General features: G+C 34.9%; 1 protein-coding gene across 3 annotated transcripts in view; it reads right to left on the bottom strand.

Moving 5' to 3' along the window:
• Positions 1–17591, bottom strand: part of LRP1B (LDL receptor related protein 1B) — a 2222640-nt gene that overhangs the window by 175318 nt on the left and 2029731 nt on the right. For all 3 annotated transcript variants that reach the window (XM_072613193.1, XM_072613191.1, XM_072613192.1), the window contains 6 exons: positions 10345–10467; positions 7653–7778; positions 6179–6316; positions 4319–4453; positions 2111–2230; positions 281–522 (listed from right to left, as the gene is read on the bottom strand). In XM_072613193.1, the coding sequence (XP_072469294.1) occupies positions 281–522; positions 2111–2230; positions 4319–4453; positions 6179–6316; positions 7653–7778; positions 10345–10467 (884 nt within the window). The remainder of the gene's footprint in view (positions 1–280; positions 523–2110; positions 2231–4318; positions 4454–6178; positions 6317–7652; positions 7779–10344; positions 10468–17591) is intronic.

Here is a 17591-nt window from a genome sequence, read left to right as displayed (position 1 = left end):
TCATTTCATTTTTCAGGATCTAGAAATTAAAATTTGCCCACCAAAACCACAAATACATAAAACCTTGCAGATTGGAATGTTTCTCAGGAAGCTGCAACATTAAGTGACCAGGGAAATGATTTTTATTTTTTATGACTTTGGGAGTGAGTCAATTATTTATTGAGTACTCTCTGGGGTCACCGTAATGTGTTAAAAACTCTTAGGCAGATGATTTGCTGGAGCTTTTTTTTCCCCTTCTAAATGGGTATGCAGCTTTAAAGTTGCAAAGCTGTTTACTTACAATCAAACCACTGGTAGTTTGTCTTCTTTCTCTGCCATGGACCCTTTTGTAGAAAATTCCTCCTGGATTAAACTGAGTACTCCAAATAATCATATCCCTTTGATAATACACATCCATCCCTGTTATCCTTGAATTATGTTCAATATGAGAAATTTGTTGATGATCGCCACTGTAGTTGAATGGATATATAAAACCCAGGATATCAGTGTCATTAGAAATGTAGAGAACTTGATCCTCAGAGCCTGGAGATTATTATAATGAAATACAAAAATAAAGTAAATTTCAACTAATGAAAAAGCAAACATTTTGTTTTTTCAATTATGCGGTATTTTCATGCTTATATGGCATCTTCAATCAAAATCAAGTCATTTTATTCTGCTCCCTTAGCCTTCCTGATTTCAGAATTCTAATGTCAATCTAGACATTTCAATTCCTCATTGACTAAAATTTTTCACATAGACACAAATGGAGCCTTTGTGGAAAGTATATTCAATTTTGTTAGACACTAGGGTACAAGACAGTATATTTAAATATACTTATTTTAATGATCCTGTATAACTCGATTACTGAATTTCAATTTTCATTAAATAACAGTTGCAACTAATCATTTATTTATTTATTTTTATAATATTAAATATTCATGACAGTGGATTCTGACCCTTATGTTAAGAAATGCAAAGCTCTACTCTCCCCCAACCAAAACAACCTTAGGAATCTGAGTAGCGCACATAAATACACTTTAAACTCTCTCTTAAATAGAAATCTATTATTTGAAATTCTCGATCAATCAACATTTCTGCACACTCAAAGTCAAGTATAACTTATCAGCATAAGGGTGACCTTGAGGAATTAAACCTTCTTGAATTATTTTATAAGTAATATAATAGAAGTTAATGTATGTTTAGCATAAAGGCAATGGGCATCATTAAGTGCTCAGTTTAGAGTAAGAAAAACCTGGTTTCAAATTCTTCCTATGACACTAGTGGACTGACCCTTTAGAAAGTAACAACATCTAAGTGCTTTAAAATACGTCATAGAATTTATATACTGAGTCACCTGCAGATTATGATCTGGGTTGGTTGGGGACATTCTTGCACCAGGAATTTCATTCTTTATTTGCAAATAGTTTTATGGATAACTGCATTTTTAGTAGTGTTAAGTAGAGTCATTCTTTATTAAGAAGATTAATTATTAATAAAAATAGATAGGGTTCGGGTTAATGACTAAGGCATATGATTTCATTATAATGATATATCATTTTTGTGAATGATACAAACTATGATAAGCATGAAAATGTATTCTAAACACTTCAATTCTATACCTGGTATTTGTGAATAAATGGGAAGAGGAATCAGAACATAACTACAGAATTGAGCTAAAACCATTAAAATCTTTATTTAAAATTCCTTTCTTTAGAAGGCACTATCAATCCTTCACCCTTTTCTCAGTGGCCCAATAATGTTCCATAAGATCAGCCATTGTGCTAAGATTTGAACTCTAAATGTCCTCGTTGTGAAATTTAACCAATTGTCCCTGTCTTATAAAACAGAGAACTTTTTCCATTAGTCATCCTGTTTTTGAGAGTCATGTTAAAATGATGTCCTAGTTGAGATTAATAAAGAAGTATAACAACTCAACAGGACATTCATCAGTTAGTTTTGAAGATACTCTCAACACAAAAGATCATCCTTTTTTTTTTCATTTTAGGAATGGAACTGTAGCCAAACAGCTCAAAATACACTTGCTCAAAGACACATTTCACCAATTACCTTCAAAGTGATTTTTAAATTAAAAATATAGTAACATTAAAATGAATACTTATAGCCTTACCTTTCGCTATGCAGCTGGTATTCTTTTCGTTGTAATTCTGGTCACACACACACTTATAAGACCCTTTCATATTTACACATTGATGGGAGCAAACACCAAACACCAAGCATTCATTGAGGTCTAGGGGGAAAAGATACAAAGTAACATCATTCCTACCCTAAATGCAGACTATATCCTAATATCAACCAGACAAGTCCTTTTTCTTCCTGTAATTTTCTATTGTGAACTGCCATGACATTTATGAATAAAATCATTCTTTTATGCTGTTGGCTGAATTCATCACAGCTTTCCCATAACTGTGCACTGCCTCTCTGTATGCAATTTAGTTTTAATTATTTATTTTTTGCCCTGATTATTAACTATCAAATCACCCATTTAAAACATTTTCTAGTATCTTCATTTATCCAAATCAATATTCTCTGATTTCCCTTTGTTATCAAAATATCTATTTTGCAATTGCTTACAGTTAGAACTTACAACTTTAAAGTAGTCACATGATTTCCTTTTTGTTTAGCAAGAAAGGAACTCAATGGCTTGGGATTGGACCTGAGATTTCAATAGCATAGGGAACTTCCTAGTGATGAAATTCTCTCCACCAGTAGAGGTTGGTAGTTTCTCAGCTACTTGTGGGCACATGGCCAAAATGTCAGAGGCGGGATTTTGCTGGTTATGAGGTTTCACCTCTATCCACTATGCCAAAGTGCATCTGAAAAGAGGTTTTGGATACACACACACACACACACACACACACACACACACACACACACACACAGAAAACCTCTCCTTCTATCATCATGTCACTTTTTCTTGTCTTTGCCCTAGATATTCTCAAGTATAATCACGTGGCTTTTAAGACAATCTGTCTCTTTGCTTCAGTGATCTCACCTGTAAAATGGAAGCAATAAGAGGCCTTACCTGCAAGGTTTTTGTAAGGATCTAATGAGATACCATTTGTAAAGGATCTTGCCAGTCTTAAAGTGTTATATAAATGCTAGCTATCATTGTCATCATGGGCACCATTATGATTACAATTATTTCAAAGCAAATTTCAATCATATGTGCCCATATTTAGTGCTATGTAGGGTGAATATAAACTTTATGAAATATTACTGTAACTATCACCCAGGTAATATCCTCCTCCATTCCCATGCTCAATCAGTACAATTACCATTCTGGTAGTTAAATAAGGATGTGGATCCTACAACTGAGTAAAGAGTATTTTGTTTACATGATTAAAAAGAACCAGAAAAAACAATTTCAGAGCAATAGGAAGTAAAGGGGAGGGCAGCTACCGGTTTGAACACATAATCTGCATTAGCCTTTTGTAAATCTAATTAAAATATACCCACAACAGTAATGACTGTCCAGAAGAATATTAGTAAATCAAGACTGTGCATTAATCAAAAGCTTGTCCATTGGCCATCTAAAAAGATAAATCTATTTTGTCTACTGTGAATCATTGATTAAATTTTTGATAATAATTAAAGTGAAATAGCAGTAGTTATTACAACTTTAATGGGAATACAAAGAAAACTCATGCAGTCTACTTTCACCCATCCATGCTAATGGAGAGAACAAGCATAATAGTGCTATACTGTTTGCCTACTTTCTCTTCTTTCCCACTCCTACCAAGGAAAAAAGAACGTTCAGCTAATTCTAAATCGTGGCATATAACTTACTTCCTTTGGCTGTCCTATATACTAAAAGGGTATTAACCAATTTAGACAGGAGTTGGCAAATATCAACTTAGTGTATGTCATTGATTTAAAATCAAAATGTATTCATGCCCCAGAATATTTTCTGAGTCACAGTATCCATACAGTGATAGATAATTTAAAAAAAAAAGAACTTTTAAAACTCCATAGAACTAGGTCAACAAGAATATATCCTTTCATGAAATGAACCTAATTTTCCTGGAATAGAAATTTCTTTATTTGCATTTCAAAACCTTAAATAGAACAAAGCAATCTAGTTCCTCCAGGTCTGAGGCTTTTCTACAAAGGCTTTGTATCCTAAATGGCAGTTCAGCTGTCTAACAAACCCATGTTTGACCCAAGAGACTCTCCACCCTTATAAGTAATATGGTATCACATTATCACATACATTTTGATGAAAATCAATTGCTTGTCATCTCACAATTTAGCAGTTTTAGGATTCATCTCATAACCCAAAGATTTAAGAGCAAGCTGTTTACGAAATGTACTATACCTTCACACTGTCTGTTTCTCATGTTTCTCTGAAATCCAGGCTTACAACGACAGAAAACAGATGTTTGTGTTTGATTGCAATATGCATCATCTCCACATGGATTCACATTATCTTCACAGGTATATTCAGTGGGAACTAGGATTAAAAATGTATGGTCAAATCTAATATATTCTAATTCCTAATGTGGGAGCTTTATATCTTTTTTATTTGAAAATAATATTAATTTTCTCCCAAGATTGTACTTTTAGTATTGCATAAGATTATAGTTTTCATTCCTTATGGTCCCTTAGCCCTTAGAAAGGTACATAAACAGAAAAAAAGTGGGTTAATTTGTAGCTAATATAATTTAGATAGAATGTGTTATCGTGTCATTAGCCACAACTTCAAGCTGTTACCAAGACTTGCTGCTGGTGGAATCCCACAATGACATCCTATTGGGAAGGCATTATTTTATAAAAGGAAAGGTTATACAGAGGCCTTTGACAGTAGAAGCAGTATTTCTTCATTTTCTTAAATCTGTAGCTCATTGCAGTGGTTTTCTTGAGACATGGCTGGAGACACAGTTTTCTGGAGATATGCTTCAAAAGTGAACACAATTTCCAAGTGCTCCCAGGAGTTAGTGCTTTATCCCATAGATTCCTAATATGGATTTGGATGGGTATCACACTGAGTCTATTTACTATCTCTCTATATTGCCCATTTCTTTTTAGGTTCTTTATCATCATTCAGTGAGGAATAACTTGTAAAAAATGACTCTAAAGTTCAAAACCATAAACTACTTTTTGTGTATATTTTAAAAGCAGTTTGTATATGTCATTTAATCATGAGCTCAATGATTTTCTCTGATTCAGGAAAATTTGATACTTAATAGTAGCACAATGTAAAATTACTAACGTATAGGATCTGAACAACTCCAAAACCTGCCTAGAACTCATCCTGAAGAATGAAAATATACTTTACAGAAATTAGAAACTACTGATAACATGAAAGGGGAAAAATGACCCTTACTTTGATCACTATTCAAGGCAAGTATCTTTTTTTGTATATGCCTAAAATAATTAGTTTTGGTTTTTTTTTTTTTTCATAAAAATGTTCCTGGTCACAGATTCAAAGGCTCAAACTGGAGTTCTTATTTGAACATCAGGCTTTCCAGTTTAATGAGAGTACTAATTTAGATGTTATCTTTTTTCTCTGTTAATTACTTAAAGCAATTTAAGAGACTCTTAAAACAAAGGATTACTTTAACAAGGCCTTTTAAAACAGTTAGACTTTGCTTATATCAAGTTGTAAGAAGTATGTTTTTGTCAAAGTAACAAAGACCGAGGAAGAGTGAAGCAAGTCTTAAGAGAGACTGATCGATCTAATGTGCAAATCTTGTACTCTTGCCTTTATTCCAAATTGGGATGGCCTGATAGAGGAGGTAACAAGTTCCTATCACCAGAGACCTCTAAAAAGAAACTGAATAGTCACTTGTAATGGATAGTATGTTTGAATATACGCTGAGCTAAATGACTTCTGAAGACCTTTCCTTCCTCTGAGATGCTTCTTTGGTTTCACCCACAAAGATTACAGCTAGTTGACCTAATGTTATCGCTCAGTCATTTTTCAGTAATCTCTGACTCTTCATGACCCCTTGTGGGACTTTCTTGGAAAAGATACGGGAGTGGTCTGCCATTTCCTTCTCCAGCTCTTTTTACAGGGCATAGAGGCAAGCGGGCTTAAGTGATTTGCCCAGGGTCTCACAACTAGTAAGCATTTGAGGCCAGGAAGATGAGTTTTTCTGACTCCAGGCTGGGCATTCTATCCACTGTGCCATCTAGCTGCCTTGACTTAATGTAGCCCCACACTAAGCAAACTTACCTGTTCTGCAGCCTTGTTCATCTGAACCATCTCCACAGTCATCGAAACGATCACATTGTAGCTCCATGGGTATACATTTTTTATCACTACAAGCAAACTCATCCTTTTTACAAGGTCTTGTTTTATATGTAAGTTTATCTATGCAATTATAAACAAATGCAATAAATAGTTTAATCATTTGATAAATCAACAAATATTTATTGGAGATTCATTACATGCAAGTGTCAACTATAAAAGATATAATGATCCAAGAGATCAGAGTATCTCAGGTTTAGGACTAGAAGGGACCTTGGAGATCATGGAGTATAAGTCTTTCACTTTACAGATGAGGAAACTGAAGCGTATATTAGATAAGTGACTCGACCAGGGTCATATGACAAGTAAATAACAGAAGTGGGGTTTGGCAACAAGTATTTCTAACTCAAAGTTCTCTTTCTTGTCCACTGTATGACACTGTATAACAGAACTATCAGATACACCATCCATAGGCTGCACATGGTCTCAATGCTCATGAGCACACCCAGAACCAGATTAAAATAGAACTGGGAAATATTTCATAAAATCAATAAAAATACAATAAAATTTATTGATAACATTACATTTTAAAACTAAGTCAATATGTGACCTTCTGGGATCCTAATATATAGATTAGTGGACTCCATTTCTATTTGATATTGATACCCCTTCTTGTATGGTATATTTGTAAATGTTTATATGTATATATACATATATCTCTATGCCTATACAAAACACTCAAAACAATCTGTGTTTTATCAACAAAGAAGAATTTTCCTATGCCAGTACAGACTGTCATGGACTTATTGGATACATTAGAATTTATAAAGTTTAAAGGACTTTGGACATTCTATCCCACAAGTATTAAAACGTAGGCATCCCTGACACCAAAATCTGCATTCTTTTCGCCACACGAGGCTTCCTTTTTATCTAATATGTACATCTACATCTAAGCTGAAAACAATATGCATGTAGAGGCAGCACAGTGGTGCAGTAGAAAGGGTAATGGATTTGAAATCAAGAATGCCTTAAGGCTGAACCTTGCCTAAGACACTTTTTGCTGCATGACCCTGGGAAAGTCATTTGTCCTTTGCATGCTTTAGTTTCTTTCATCTACAAAATGAAGATAATAAAGCACTTATATCATAGGGTTGTTGTGAGGGTCAAATGAGCTCACATATGTTATATGTTTTGAAAATTCTCAAGTGCTCTATAAATACTCACTATTAGTATTATATCCTTTGAAATAGTCTGTGTAGAAACTGCAAATTTAATAACAATAATTACTTTAATCTATTGCCATAAAGAAAAGTAGTTAGATGAAATACCCTCAGACCACATGAAAGATTTTTCATTTCACTAAACTAAATGGGAAATTTGAATTCAACACCCAATAACCATTTGATTATGATTTCTGTTGTCATTGGTTTGGAATGAATTCCAAATGAAATGGAATTACCACCACAATGATCTTCATCTGAGTTATCACCACAGTCATCGATCTCATTGCAAATCTGCTCAGGTCGAAGGCACACACGATTGTTTCTGCATCTATAGGGGCGGGTGGGTGGGCATGGAAACTTTGCTGCAAGAAAACAACACCAAACAGAGCATTTGGAAACAATTTAAAAGACCATTTTTTCTTCTTTGATTTTTTTCTTTGCTCAAATTCACATTCTGCTTCTCTTTATATTGTGGAAATTATCTGTGGACACTGAAAAAAACATGTAGTGTGAGAAGCTTCTGCTTCTGATTATTTCTATTAACCAGAGAAAACATTATTTGTTCCCTTAGCCCATTTTAATGTCATCATAAAGTCCAAGGATATCTATTATTTGACTGTATAATAGAGGACCTACCTCAAGATAAATAAAAGAGCCAACCTTCATGCTCTCATTTTTAGATACCTTATCTTAGCTGACTTCACTCAGTGTACCAAATTAAATTATGCCTACAATTTTTCCATGGTGACAGGACACTTAGCTATCCCAAAGAACAATTTCACACAGCATACAATTTTGAGAGAGCATATGTTATAGGCACCACATTGTACGTAGAAAAACAGGCCACCTACTGAAAAGAAAATGAAATAAAACTCACCACTGTAGAAATACTAGAGCTATAAAAATTTCTCTTTCGTCCTCTAGAAAGAAATATCTGTCTGACTGTGTACATCTGTGTGCACACAGGGTGATTTTAAATAATTGTTATTAGTATATGTGAATGTCTGGTATATGGTAAATTTTAAAGAAATGCTCCAGTCCCCCTTCTCAACTTGTGTTTCTGTCTCTGTTGGTTCTCTCTCTCTGTCTCTCTCTTAATCTCTCTCTCTGTCAGTTCTCCCTCTTTCTCCTTCATCAGTCTCACTACCTTTACCTATTTATGAATCCAAGCCTTAGAAAGGTGTCTAAGGTAGCATGATCATTGTTCTGTACCTCTATTTCAAATACAGGATCCCCCAAGGGAAACTGCGCATGTCTGAGCTATCTATCTGATCACTCCATAATGGCTTTGTGACACCTTGGTATCTCTTGGAGCATACTCTCCCTGCACTCCCACCCCCAAATAGTGGCACACAGGTTCAGCAAGCCCACTCAGATATGCAGGTTTCTGACTGAATCTGGGGCATGGCTCACATCACCATTGGCTCCATCACCTGACTTCTATTAATAAATAGTACTCCCCCTTCTCCATAAAGTGATGTTGCAGGGAGTTTAATAATGGTTTCATAGCATCAACCTAGGGATTCTAAGTCTTTGGGCAGCACTGTGTAGATTGTCCCCTAGAGCATCTTCTTGGACTCTGGATTAGACTCAAGTGTATATTACTAAATTATTTAGTCCTACAATAAGTAATTTGTGCTTTTTTTTCCCTGTTAGCTCTGTAGAGCAAAAGGAAAATGAAAACATGCCCATATCCATATACACAAGTGCCAAAAAACATGCACCTAACACAGTTTGAGGAATATGACATCTATATTGAAAAATATGTGTGCCATGCAATCACAACTTTTACATTTTATTCTAATTCAGAAATACGGTGATTTCAGCAGGGCCTTTCCTGTCTCAAGATTATAGGGAAGAAAGGAATGAGGACTGGGAAGAAAACTCTGAGCTATTGTCCTTGTAGTGAAAATCCTCTAAGCAGACTCTTTTAAGCTGTAAATGCTGTTCCCTGAAAATAACCTTGCTTCATTTTTTCTTTAATGTCAGTCTCCAATGTCATCATCCCTCATGAAATTTAGCTTTAACTTTGCATACCAAATAGAACACGGACTTTAAGTACAGTTGGGTTTTTCTATTCACCTCAAGTGTTATTTAGCTGTGTCCAATGTGGTTACCTTTTTCATTAAATTAAAGGTGAAGTTATACTTCAACCCTAATATTAGATGTGAAGAATGGGAAAAAAGGGCAAATTGAACCTGGGGAACGTGAAAGAGATTCAGCATTCTGATGATCTGCACATGTGCAATTATGTTTGTTGGTTGGTTCAGCATGAAAGTGAAAATAAATGTCAGTGAGGACCAGGAATAAAGTGAAGTAGCAAACATTTGCAGAATCGCAGAGATGCTGGATTTCTTGATTTAAAATGTTAAATAGCTTGTTGTTTCACCTTTCTGTCCCAATAGTTATGTTTCCTGTATTCCATACCTTCCCTGAATATTCACGGATGACTGTTGGAGGTAGATGGCTCTTTGTGTGTGTGTGTGTGTGTGTGTGTGTGTGTGTGTGTATGTGTGTGTGTATGTGTGTATGTATGTGTGTGTGTATGTTTGTGTGTGTATGTATGTATTTCCCCCCATTTCACTCATCTGCCCAGCAATCGTGGCATTAATACCAGCTTTGTATAATGGCAATGTCCTTAGGTGACTTCTTCGCTGACACATTTCAATAGGGCAAACTGCCTGAAATCATTTCATGCAGAAGAGAATCTGTCCTTTGAATAGAGTTAAAACATGAAAGCACAGGCTTAGAAAAACCATAAAATATGAACAGATTAGTCTTTCTATTAATTGTCATGAAAGTAATGATAATTTTTCATCAATGCAGCCCTCAAACTGAAATTTGTATAACTGTGTTCCAATTCATTGATTCATATGGATACATTGTATCTAAGGGAAAGATTAGTGAGAGCTCATTGAAAAATCATACCACACATTTCAGGGACTTCATCAGAGTTATCTCCACAATCATCTTCTCCATCACACACCCAAAAATGTAGTTTGCAGAGTGAATTATTGCAAAGGTACTCATCAGCTCGACATATATTTCCACCTTGGGTAAGAAAAGAAGGCAGCATAATTATTGAAAATAATTATTACAGTATTATATTATCCAAATTTTTATTTAGTACATGATAGATACTAATTGTATTTTAAGAACAATTATTTTTTTTCATAATTTCTTGTGTCTACATGTGCATATTTTTTCCTGGCCTAGCACTAGAAGCAGGTTATATTCAGAAAAATAAAAAGGTTTATTAATATGATACATTTAGTTTCTAAATAATACTGTAAGACATAGAAATCCTTATCTCAAAATGTTCACATTATCTTATCACATTTATTATATTCATGAGATGAATTTTTCTCTTGCTTTTCAATTACTCATATCCTACACAATCTTTACAGCACAGAAATGTAAAGACTTTTAAATTTTTTAAATGAAATAATTTGAATTTTTAAAAAATGTGCTGTGCTGGCAGGCAGAAATACTTTTCTTTAAAATCAGTGGGAAATTTTTCTGTTGCTGGGATACAGACACATAGAATTGTTGAAAACAGAGAACACCAAGAGGGAAGGGGTTGGAGAGAAGATTTTCTACTGATTTTATATCACAAGTAAACAATGGACTTTTACAGACAATTAAGAAGAGCCTTACATCACACCATCTACACTTTTGCTGTTGAACCTGGGAAAAGGCTGTCTTGCAAAAATTGTAGCAATCCCTACAAATGAATTGCTTGGATCTTAAAAATTTCTTTTTGGTTTGTTTAAAATGACAAAGAACTAGGAAAATTGGGACATGCCTTTTGAATGTGGCTGATTCAATTCATACTATAACAAGACATTTTAGCACACAGAGATTTAATTTAATTCAGATGTTTTGTCACTAACAACATGGAGTCAATTTTTCTTATTGATACTCTGAATAACTTGACCATCTGATGGTCAATTTGGTATCTAACACAGACACAGATTTTGTTCAAAAGATCTACAACCTAGGAAACTCATCATTATGTATGTTTGTTTTTTACTTTTACATGTTTGTTATGTTCCTTATATGGATTACAAAGGACTTATTCTCATTATTTCCAAGTAGACTAAGAAACTGTTATTAAAAAGATAATTAGGCAACAAAGGGGGAAGGGCTCTGTCCTGAGCCAGGAGCCTTAGGCACAAGTCACATTTCTGCTATTCAATAACCCATTGTAAAAGGTCATTTAGCCTCCCATGTCAGAGTGTCCTCATTTGTAAAATAAAGGAGATAATTAGATGATTCAACTATTCAAAAAATGTAATGATCATAAAATTTCTTCTCCATGCAAAGAGGTGCTCAGGAGAGAGTGAAAAAAAGACAGCACACTCCCCAAGGGAATGTAAAATCTAACAGAAAACATACAATACATATAGATAATTATAATATGAGATAAAATGTGAAAACATGCTCATCAACATAAAAATACAATGATACAGAAATTTGGAAGAAGGGAAAAACTACTTTTGGCTAAAGGAATCAAGGAAGGAGATGACATTTATATCAAACCTTGAATAGTATATGAGACATGAATAAAGAAAACTGGGGGTTTCTAGTTATTCCAGAATGTCAGAGTTGGAAAAGATCTCAAAACCCATCTAATCTAATTCTTGCTCCCGTTGGACAAGTTGGATCTAAAACATCTCCAATAAAGGATTATCTAGTCTTTATCTTTATCTATCGATCAAGGCAGCGCATTTGACTTTTGCACAGTTCTAATTGCTAGAAAGTTTTTTGCTGTTGTTTTTTAAATCATATTGAATTACTAAATCTTCCGTCTCCACAAAGTCTTTATACTCCTTCTAGTTCTGCTTTCTGGGGTCTGACATCATATCTACACCCTCTTTCCACATAAAAATTCTCCCAAACATTTGAAGACCATCATGTGTTTTCTTTTCTCTGAGCTAAAACACATCTTCTTTCAGTATGGGCTCTAGTCCTTCTTCCAGCCTCCTGGCCTTTCTCTAAGTATTCTTCTTCTGAATACTTGTTAATATGCTTCCTAAAATGAGATATCCCAAAGTAGAGTTGACATTCTAGATGGGGTCTGATTAGGCCAGAATATAGTAGATTCATATTTACTGCTGATGTTCTGAATATTATGACTCTCATATCACAATTGAAGATTGCATTAGATTTTTTTTGTCTGCCATGTCACATTGTTGACATTTATTCAAGCAAACAAACAACTGGCAAAGATTTATTTAACTACCACTTTGGGAGTTTCCTCACCCAGGAATTTTCTGTTTCAGTAAGATCAGGTCCAATCCCTATCTGCATTCCTGTGCTCTAGGCACTGTGCTAGACATTGTGGATAAAAATACAAGAGTCAGGCAGTTTTTGCTCCTGAGAAGCAAAGACTATTGGACAAGACATAGTCAGAGTTACAGGATATATAAAAATGAATATAAAATGATTCAAAGAGGATACAATAACTGGCAGTAATCAGGAAAGGACCCATGGAAGAGTTGATTCTTGAGCTGAGGCCTGAAGAAATATAGGGGTGCTAAGTGTCAGACACGAAGCAAGACAGTTTGAGATGTATAAGAAAACCTGTGGAAAGGTTGAGGTGGGGGATGAAACATCATGCAAAAGGAACAAGCAATTATATTAATTTGGTGGGGACACATTGTGAGAAAGAAAGGAATATACAATCAGTCTGGAAAAATAGACTCAAGATCAGTTGTGAAGGGTTGTATATAGATATATATCTGTGAAATTCTTTTTTTTTTAATTTAAAAGACTGGGTTTTCTTATCTCACTCAGGCTTGATGTGCAAGGATTATTCACAGGCCTGATTCCACTAGAGATTATTAGCACAGTTTCTGATTTGTGACAGACAACTCAACCCTTTCCCAGGCAACCTGGTGCTCTTTCTCACCTCCCTCTCCCCTTCCCTTCACTTCTGAGGTCTCTCTATATTTATGCTGAACTTAGTGGGGGCATTCAGGATAGAACAAACACAACAGCTCACAACTCCTGAGAGCAAGAGATTTGCCAGCCTCAGGCTCCCCAGGTGACAGGAGTATAGCCACTCATTTCCTTGCTAGGTATGAAGGGCTTTTAATGCCAAATGATTTAGGATTCTATTATCAGAAAAAGAGGGAGTCACCGAAGCTTTGTTAACCAGACCTTCCCTTTAGGAATATCAGCCTGGCTGCTAGATTGAGGATTAATGAGAAAGGGAAGGGACTGGAGATGAGTTAGGAGGTTTCGTTTAGTAATGCAAGTGGGAAATGATGCTTCTTGGACTAGCATGGTATGAAAGAAGAGAAAGGATGAATCTGTGACATGAAGTAGGACTCATTTGACAAGACTTGAATGAAAATGAAGAGATTAGGATGATACTGAGGTAGAGACCTTAGATGACTACAAAAATGATGGTGTCCTCAACAGAAACAGAGAAGTTAGGAGGAAGGCTGAGCTTAGGAGAAAAGATAATAAGTTCAATTTTAAATAAGATAACTGTAGGACATCATGGTGGAAACATCAAGCAAGCAATCAGAGATTTGGAAAAAGAACTTCTCAGTTAAATGAAGGCTTCCAATCCTCTAAAACCCCCATCTCTTATCCAGGTAATCTGCTGGAGAGCCACATCTCCATTTTGTAATGGTAAAATGTTTTTCTTTTAAAGCAAAGTATTAAATATCATTTTCATTTCATACATTGTCCAGGCCTATTAGCTTTGTGTCATCAGCAAATTGGTAAATATGCCAAATATGCCTTCATCTAAGTTCATGTGTTAAAATATTGAATTGCATAATTCAAAAGACATAACTCTAACCTGTCAACTAGAGTTCTCCCTCCAAGTAGACATCAATCTATAAATGACTAATCTTTGGGTCTAGTCATTAAACTAGTTTTAAATCCTCCACATCATAAGTAACCTAACAACCTTTCCATACTATCTATTAGAATATAATGAGCAAAATATTATTACTTTAATGAAATCTGGCTACAATATTTCTATTATGTGCTAACTAGCTTAACTGTCAAGAAAGGAAATGAGGGCATATGGCATGAATTATATATGATTATGACTTTCTAGCTTTTAGTCATCACTGCTGCTTTGTTGCTGAGATGGTTACTGACCAGTGGTAGTAATGCTTAGAGGAGAGAGAGCCAGCTTCAAAGCCAGGAAGAACTGGATTCAAGCATTGTCTCTGCCTCATGGCAGATTCACACGGACGATTCACTTAACCCCTCAATGCTTTAGGCGAGGTGGCACTCTAAGATGCTCTAAGGCATGGGCAATGTGTTCACCTGTATTGGTGGTGGGGATTTTCATACTCTGGAATTCCCTATACCAATGAAATCACAGGTCTGCTCCCTGTTTTATAAATCACTCCTTTATCAATGCATTCTGGAACTTTGCAAGATATTAATATGGATTAATATAGAAATTATATATGTGTATATATATGAAATAATATGGATTAATATAGAAATTATATATGTATATGTATATATACATATATATATATATATATATGAAATTTCATCCATAAGATTGTAAATTACTACTGGAAGAAAGAGAGTGTGTATTTTCCATCTTTGTACCATGTGTCTAGCACAGTGCTTACATACAGTAGGCTCTCAATAAACCCTTGCTGCATTGGGTTGAACTGCTCCACTCGTTCATTTCCGAAGCTTTCATTTCCCTTCTTGACATTGTATTCTCCTAGTTCTCATCCTCTCTGTCTCCATCCGTCTCTCTGCCTCTATTGCTCTCTGTTCTCTCAGTATTTGTCTCTCTTTGTCTCTCTGTCTCTGTTTTTTCTTTCAAAGCAAAGTATTAAATTTCATCTTCATTTCATACGTTGTCCAGGCCTATTAGCTTTGCATCATCAGCAAATTGGTAAACATGACAAATATGCCTTCATCTAAGTCCATGTGTCAAAATATTGAATTAATATAGGAAACTTTTTCTCTCTTCTCTTTTTTTTTGAAAACTGGGACATTTGCTCTTTTCAAGTTCTATATCACTTTTACTCTCAGCAACCCCATCTGCTGAATCTTTCAGTACCCTGGGTTGTAGTTCATTTGGTCCTGATCATTTAAATTCAGGGATAGGGAAGGGAGAAGGAAGAAACATTTATTAAACACCTTCTATGTGTTAGGTAATGTGCTAAGTGCTTTATGAGGAAAGGAGACAGAGAGAGGGAGAGAGGGAGACAGAGAGACAGATGCAGAGAGCAAGGGAGGAGAGAGAGAGAGAGAATAGAGGTAGGGGGGAAGAGAGACAGAGAGACAAAGAGATACTGAGAAGACAGAGACAAATAAAGACAGAGACATGTTTAGAGACAGAGAGAATGAGAACTAGGAGAATGCAATGTCAAGAAGGGAAATGAAAGCTTCAGAAATGAAGCAGTGGGGCAGTTCAACCCAATGCAACAAGTGTTTACTGAGAGCCTACTGTATGTAAGCACTGTTCTAGACACATGGTACAAAGATGGAAAATACACACTCCCTTTCTTCCAGTAGTAATTTACAATCTTATGGACGGGGGTGACCATAATAGTGATACATGTAGTAGAGAGACCTAGAAAGATGAATAATAAAAATGGTGCCTATCAATAATGGTTTTCAGAGCACCATTTTCAGTGGAATGGTGCTTTTACCCATTCCCAAATTCCTGGCACAGAATAGGTACTTAAATTCTTGTTGAATAGAAACCAGATTGCAAGATTACAATAGGGAATTGTACACAACTAAAGTAGACTACACATTCAAAACATTTGACTGTAAAAGGAAGGAAAAGATGATGTGACTTAAGGCTTAGCAGGGTCAAGATGTTGATTTCATTAGAAAAAAGGGAATTTGGGTATTTTTGTCATCACAGGACATAGAGCCAAGAGAAAAACATTAGTGATGCAAAACATAGAGGAGCTGATTGATGAATCAAAGTATGAAAGAGGAATATGTCATGGGATATAGAACGTAAGTGAGAAGTTAGCCTTAGAAATGAGGAGGAATATTTATTCCATATGAAATGGAACAGGAAGAAAGAATGACTGAAAATAGAGAAATTTAAAGACAGAATGGAAAGTCCTTATGTCATCATGTCTCTATATTATCAGTAAAGGAAGAGACAAAATGACCCGTTTACAGTAAGGTATACAAGGACAGGTATGATTGAGGGCTTTAAGCAAGTTGAAGATATTTGCAATAGTCTTGTTGGAAAGACAATAGGAAGTCAACTTGATAAAAAGATTGCCTAACCAACATAAATGGACGATCTCTATTTCATGAAGAAAATGGTACTAGAATATATTTGGAAAAAAACATGTGAAATAACAACATGTTTTTGGATCAACCCTCCTTCTCTCTGTCACTGAAACAATGGGAAAAAATAAGCCATGAAAGGGATGTAGGCTTATTTCAAAGGATAATGATTTCTAATTCCAAAATTAAAATACATTGATTTTGGAAAAAAGAGTTTTATTAATTTGGAATAAAGAGACCAAGGAAAAACATTCATTGAATTTTTACATTTTAAAAATGGAACAAATTCAAACAGATTTTGCAAAATTTTGGCAACCCCTTGTTCATCTTAGAAAATTCTATTTGTAGAAAATCAATCTGGTTAAAAGCCAAAAATGAGTTCCCTAAGGTATGAAGTGAGATAACATTGTCTTTTTTTTCATAACAATGCTGGGTAGGCCACTGCTTTTTATTAAGGGGAACAGAAATATAAATGGAATTATAATTGTAACAAAAATATAAAGCAGATTTGTGATAGAATACTTGTCAAAGGACTTTCTATTATACTGTAAAGAATTTACATTTCAGAAAAACTACATCATGGGGATTCCACAGCAGCCTGAGAATCACATAAAGTTCTTTACTCTCAAAGAGCAGAATTATATATGCTAGGCTATTAATTTGTAATCTTTAAAAAAATAAAACTTCACATTGATAGGATTTTTCAAAAGACTTTTTACAAAATAAACCATTTTACTAAGACAAGCTAGATTTCAAACCCCAACTTCCTAGTTCCAGTCTTGATCAGCAGAACAGGAGGTTATCAGAACAATACCAAGGGATACATATATTAAAAATAATATGTCAGATTATCCTTGTTATATTGTAACCAAATCAGAATATCATCTTTGGTCAGAGAAATAATTTGAACTGGGTGG

The sequence above is a fragment of the Notamacropus eugenii genome, chromosome 5 (assembly GCF_028372415.1).
Source record: "Notamacropus eugenii isolate mMacEug1 chromosome 5, mMacEug1.pri_v2, whole genome shotgun sequence".
In the NCBI taxonomy this organism is placed as follows: domain Eukaryota; kingdom Metazoa; phylum Chordata; class Mammalia; order Diprotodontia; family Macropodidae; genus Notamacropus; species Notamacropus eugenii.
This window is presented reverse-complemented; position numbering and strand designations above follow the sequence as displayed.